The 6,517-nt window shown below is 31.6% G+C and overlaps 1 protein-coding gene across 2 annotated transcripts in view; it reads right to left on the bottom strand.

Moving 5' to 3' along the window:
- Positions 1–3,911: 3,911 nt before the first annotated feature.
- Positions 3,912–6,517, bottom strand: part of LOC116003654 (U3 small nucleolar ribonucleoprotein protein MPP10-like) — a 7,822-nt gene continuing 5,216 nt past the window's right edge. The window contains exons 7-13 of one of the 2 annotated variants that reach the window (XM_031243555.1): positions 6,347–6,388; positions 6,162–6,230; positions 5,701–5,772; positions 5,545–5,598; positions 5,299–5,440; positions 4,528–4,581; positions 3,912–4,421 (exon numbers count right to left, since the gene is read on the bottom strand). In XM_031243555.1, coding sequence (XP_031099415.1) covers positions 4,402–4,421; positions 4,528–4,581; positions 5,299–5,440; positions 5,545–5,598; positions 5,701–5,772; positions 6,162–6,230; positions 6,347–6,388 — 453 coding nt within the window. In that variant the 3' untranslated portion in view covers positions 3,912–4,401. The remainder of the gene's footprint in view (positions 4,422–4,527; positions 4,582–5,298; positions 5,441–5,544; positions 5,599–5,700; positions 5,773–6,161; positions 6,231–6,346; positions 6,389–6,517) is intronic. The other variant, XM_031243556.1, reaches the window with a different exon arrangement.

Here is a 6,517-nt window from a genome sequence, read left to right as displayed (position 1 = left end):
GTTTATATATACTTGAAGTACAACTCACTACCCCAAAAACGTCATTTAGCAACGATTATTTTGTTATTTAGAGGCGGTTTCAAACCGCCACAATATAGTCTACCGGCAGTTTTTGTCTGTTACTAAATAATGTGTCACAAAGTGTTTAAAAGCGATTTTCATCAACCGCAGGAATTAATCAATTATTTTGCGGCGTTTTTACCACATTTAGCGGGGTTTTGACTACATTTAGTGGAGGATTGTGATTTGGGAGGATTTTAGTCAAAAAAAATAAAATTAAAACACTTAAATTAGCTCAAATATTAAGCTAATAATTAGCGGCGGTTATAAGCAATCGCCGCTAATACCAATTATACCGTTAATACTTAGCGGCGGTTATAAGAAAACCGCCATGAATTAATTTGCTTATATGTCATGAATTAAAATTTTACATTTAAATAGTATTAGTGGATATGATTTTTTTAAACTCAGAAAAACAATTGATTTTTTTATAAATAATTTGCAGAGCTTATTTGACTCTCCATTCATGAATATAACAGAGTATAATTAATTAATTTTCTGATCTCAATAGCCTTATGGGTAGTCCAAATAATGAATGTTGCCGACTAAATTATAATCATACTTTGAGTGCACGCAACTACGCAAATGACATTGAAAGTTTAATTAATATATAAACAATTTGATGAGTAGAAATGAAAATTACTTAACAACCATTTATGCATGCATGTGACTGCATTGATTACGAAATTAATCTTTCAATCAGTGGTTATATATATATATATATATATATATATATATTAGAGTTCATGTGTGGCCTGGTCCTTAGGTGCTGTCGTGCGACTATTTTGCAGCCAAGTAATCAAATCAACGCGCAATATATATATCTACTATACTAATAAGAGCCAAAGAGAGTTAGGCCTAAAATGGGTAGAAAAAATGGCGGTCAAATTATTTAATCAAATGGATGGTTCAGATGAATTATGTAATCAAATAGATGGTTAAGATAATTCAGATAAATATTATTAATAGAGATTACCTAATTTAACCTTACTTTTATGATTATCCGTTAAGTTTTCCGTTAAATATTCTCTTATTCGTTAATATTCCGTTAACTTTTAACTTACCCATTGATTTCTATAAGAAAGATCTTAGGTTCGAACCTCATCTCAATCAAATTTAACATAATTAAGTTTCTCACTCTATTTTACTCTTATTAAATTAAATAAATTAGTAGCTACAACAAAAAATGATACATATGTATTTCTTTAATTTAGAATTATGTGGCTACAATACATTTATTTGAAAAAATTATTCATTATCAAAAAATTAAATTAAATAAGAGAAATAATTTCATTAGTTATATTGTATTTATTTTCTCTCATGCAAAGATTCTTTACATTGAAATTTATCAATTGATATTCATTACATTGATCATTATCTTATTTTTACAATATCTTGTAATTAAATATCAAAGTTATAGTACAAAATAATGTTATATATTTACTACCTAAGTATTTTATTAATACTATGAAAAAAAAATTAAAATAATTTGAAGCTAATTATATTAACTACTTGGGGATTGGTTGACAAAAAGAGTACTCAAATAACCCAACAAATTGAAGCGGAATCGCTCTATTTTACTCTTATTGAATTAAATAAATTAGTAGTTACATCAAAAAATGATAGAAATGTATTTCTTTAATACCATGAAAAAAATAAAAAAGAATAGTTTAAAACCAATCATATTAACTATTTGGGGGATTTGTTAACAATGAAAGTACTCAAATAACCCATTACCCAGCAAATTGAAGCGAGAAACTACCTTTTAATATCTTTGGAATATATAATATTTTAAAATTTCAAATTTTTATTAATTTATTTAATCTTTTTTTCTTAAACTAGGGATTTCTTTATCCACAATAACTCATTCAACAATAATGGTTGAACCAAATGAACCCCAAGCACAACACCTAAAGGAAAGTCCATATCTCCTATATCATAATCTCATTGCATGACGTTGTCATCTATGCTACCAACAATAACCGAATTGCAAATAACACACTACCAACAAAAAGGAAGAGAACAAATAGTAAAGATGAAGACAATGACAATGTTACTCAAAAGAGAATTAAGAACACTTAGAAAAATTCAAATGAAAAGTAATATTTATTTAGACTATCATTTTTAGATCAAATATTTAGACTATCGAATTTACAAGGTTGCAAACATTTATTTTAGTAATAATTATAATGAATTTTCTATATTATCTTGGATTCATATACTTTCAGTTAAATATTTAAATTTAAAAAATTCGACATTCAATTACCCATGTATAAACTTCTCCTATATAATCTTGCATTGATATACTTTCAAATATTTATTTAAATATAAACATTGGGCATTAACCCATACGCGCAATGCGCGTATAAAACTAGTGGTAAATACACACCATTCTACATACTAAAATGCACCAGATGACAGATAAAATACACGATTTCACACTATAACCAAATGCACCTATTCACTTAAAATTCATCAATATACGAAATAAAATGCATCATTCTACGTATTAAAATGCACCACAACGTGCCTCATGTCAGATTATAAACAAGCACTATTTACACATTAGAAAATATGTGCTAAAATATGCACCACGAGTATACTTGCATTGCATAATTTACTCTTTTCCTTTCAAGCTCTCCTCGGGTGCTCCACCGTTTTCGATGAATTTGAGGCCACTAAGGAGCATGTGACCATTGGTTGTCTCCCGTTACGAGTTTGACGGATTTTCTTTCTTTTATTTTTTTATTTAAAGAGTTGCCGGAAAATATTTTATCACCGAAATTATGGTCAGAATAGTCGTCGGAATCTTATTGACAGGTTATTTCAGGTAAATTACCGATTATTGGGTTTAGACACACAAATGATAAATTTGAGTGTGTAATTGTACTTTTTTTTTTTTAAGTTTAGGAGTCTAATTGAACTTTCGTGTAATGTTCAAGAACCTATTTGACCATTTTCCCTAAATTTTATATACTAATACTAAACTTAATATTATAAAAAATTTAATTAAAAATAACTTCAATTAAACCCATGGTTGAAAAAATCGCTAGGCACTCGAGTAGCGCCTAGGACGTGTAGGCGGGGATTAATCGACACCTAGGCACTAGTTTATTTTTTTTTTTTTTATTTTTTAAAAATTTGTTTAAGTATTTCCAATTTTTTAAAGATTAATTTTAATAGTTAATACTAAAATATCAAATATTAACATAAAAAATATTTAGAGTTTGTACAATTTAAGGTTATTTCGCTCAAAACAATGTTATTTCGAGTGAAATAACCCATTAAAAAAATAATAGTTAATTGGTTGACTAGGTGGCCTAGTCAGTTCCTAGGAGGCCTAGGCAGTCAGTGCCTAAGCGGTGCTTAGACAGCCTAGACAGTCGCCTAGCCGGCCAGCCATCTAGATCACCATTTAAGGTGATACGCTAAGCGATCGACTGGTGTCTAGCGCCTAAGCGAGGATTAATCAGCACCTAGGCGAGATTTTTGCAACATTGAATTTAAACGTCGTTAAAGAACCATACACATAACATGGGACAGAATAATAAATAATAATAGTGTATTAGAAACGAATCCAGGATATAGTGTCGAACCAAACACTACGACTGATTTCCGGAGGTATCACAGACGGCTTGCCTGTTTGGTGACCTAGGGATGTTTGGTTTGAGTTATTTAATATTTTCTAGATAATGTGACATCAAAATACTACTCCGTATATATTTGGTTTATGTTATGTTATAGTTTAAAGTAACGGTTATTTATTTATTTATTTTTTAAATAAGTTGAAGGTAAAGTACATTGACCATTGTGACAAAAAAAAAAAAAAAAAAAAAAAAAAAAAAAAAACCTCAATCAAACATATTGATGTTACATACACTAATATTAACCAAACACAATTCCAATACAACATCCCAATAACCTAGCATTCCAAACTAAACGCCCCCAAAGTGCTTGGTGATAACCATTAGCCAGATAAGGTGGGAAAAGGACTAATCTCAGTTCTGGAATTTGTAGCAGAACAAAGACAAGTTGTGGGATTGGAGGAAAATTTTTGGGTGTTTGGAAATCCGAAAAATGACTTCTAGAAAAATAATTTTGGAAATAATAAAAATACACTGTAACTAATAGCAATAAATCAATACTCCATAACCTTGTGTTCAGGAAACAAAAACTATATTTGTATAATGCCTCAAAATCCTAACCTGCCTCTGGGTTGCCCGATTCCTGCTTGAACTTGCATATTGTTCTCAGGTAGCCCATTACCGTTTAGCCTCAACAGTTAACATATGATCGAGGAGCAGGCGGAGCAGCACAACTTAGAATACAATCCTAGTACAGTCATGATTGTTCCTTGCCTGCTATTTCAAGGCAACACAAGATCAATGTTTTAGTTCTCAATTACTAAATATAAACTAAAAAACCAGAAAAAAGCTCCTTAGTTGTGATTGAAAGGATAGAACTCACTCTCAGAATCAGCTCTCAAGGTATTTTGAGGTGCCTTCCTTTTCGATGCCTCGGCTGAAAAATTATTATGCAGCAAACTCAATATTCAAGAAATGAAGTGAAATATAGTACACAATATTGTGCACTGTAAGTCTAGAAATCTACATGAAGTTGAATAATATATTTGAGTAGATTCAAGGGTATGAAACCATACAAGAAAGAAAGAAATGAGGTGATTTCTACTCCATTGATCATGTAAACAATTAGTGAAGAGATTTGAAAATAAAGAGGCGCAACAACAATAATATAGTAATTAGCCAACAAGACAACTGTAAAAGCTAGGATACAAACTATAAGCTAGGTGAAGGAAACTACAGAGTGAAAAGATGCCACAGAAGAAATTATAAAAACAATTAAATAACATCAGATCGCATTCCTTGACGGATCAAAACATGAACTACAGAAACCTACTAGCCACTGAAAGTGCGAAGCAACATAAAAAAAAAATAAAAAATAAAAAATAAAAAATAAAAATTAAAAAAAAAAATCAAGCAAATATAACTCCAAACTTAGTCATCTAGATCAATGTATCTGGAACCAGCACTCAAGGGGTGTGATATATTTTCTGATTTTTCTCCATACAAAATGGAGAGCCATGCCTTCATAGATTCAGAAATATTGGGCAGTGTGTAATATCATCAATTTTTGAACAAAAGGGCTACTAATAAAGAAATCTTGATCTTCATATTTGGGATCAACAACAAATATCAGAAATACCATTTGAGAACTCACCTTTGAATTTCCTTTTCTTTTTCGCTCTCCTCCTCTTCCTCTCTGCTTGTGTCAGCTCTGTTTCTTCTTTAATATCTCCTTTGCCAGTAAAAACTTCCTCAGGAGCCAGCATAGCAGCATCAGAGGTAGCCACTGGTGCAATCTGCCACGCAACCAATGCCATGAAATGGCACAACAAATTTGAAATAATGCAAGTATGATAACCTATGAGATGAGGAAAAAATTAAGTGCAAAGCAATATATTACCTCTTCCATTGCAAGGGCAGGGACACTTGCTTGAATAGACATATCTTCAATGACCTGTTTGAGTTGATACATAGAGATCCATATAAGCACAAACAAACTGCATCATAGTCCATATACAACAAATTATTGCCAAATCTAGAGCAGGCTATAGCTTACTGGTTTTGGTGTGAAATGGAAATGAGATAATGCATCCAACTTCAGGCAGAGTTTCTTAAACAGCATAGTTGCCTGTGAACATGTACAGAAGTAGTCAGTAATTCACATCTTTTCATTTTTATTCATCAGCATTTCGCTTTGGGCTGTGGATTTCTTCCCCAGAGCTGAGCTCTATTATGGTAAGAAAAGGTGCTCACATCCTTTTTCCTATTTCACATTTTGCCCCAAACTGGAGATTAGTAGTTTTCGGGCAAATGTCACTGTAGAACATTGAAAAGTATTTTTCTAGGAGAATTTTTCCTCAATTTTTTTTCATGAACCAAACAGGCCGTAAGAAGTATAAAAGTAGTCGACTTAAAACATAGAGATATCTAATATGAGAGCAAAAAAACTACTCTAGTAGACTTCTTCCTGTTGGGGAAAAAAAGATAAGTAAAATCTGAACAGCAAATAGTTCACACCTCTTTCTTTTGCTCATCAGAAAAAGTCATTGCTGTTGAAACAAGGCCAGTCTTCTGGACATATTCCTCCTGCATTAGTATTCAATAGACATCAGTGAATTGTAAAACAAACAGTTATTGATCAGAAATAATGGCCCACTACATCTCTAGCACCACTTTTACAAGACAAATTTTAATAAACTGACCTCATAAACTTCAGCAAGGCCCTTTTTGCTCTTATTATCATCCTGCATTAAAAAAATAAAACAAAAAGGTCACAGATTCTCACATCACTTTTACTTGTTAAAGGATCCAGAGAGAAGCACATTGATAGAATAACCACCCCACCCCCCACCCCCCACCCCCCCGCGCCCCCA

This window comes from Ipomoea triloba, chromosome 14, assembly GCF_003576645.1.
Source record: "Ipomoea triloba cultivar NCNSP0323 chromosome 14, ASM357664v1".
Taxonomy (NCBI): Eukaryota; Viridiplantae; Streptophyta; class Magnoliopsida; order Solanales; family Convolvulaceae; genus Ipomoea; species Ipomoea triloba.
Note: the sequence above shows the minus strand (reverse complement) of the source record. Positions and strands in the feature narration are given on the sequence as shown.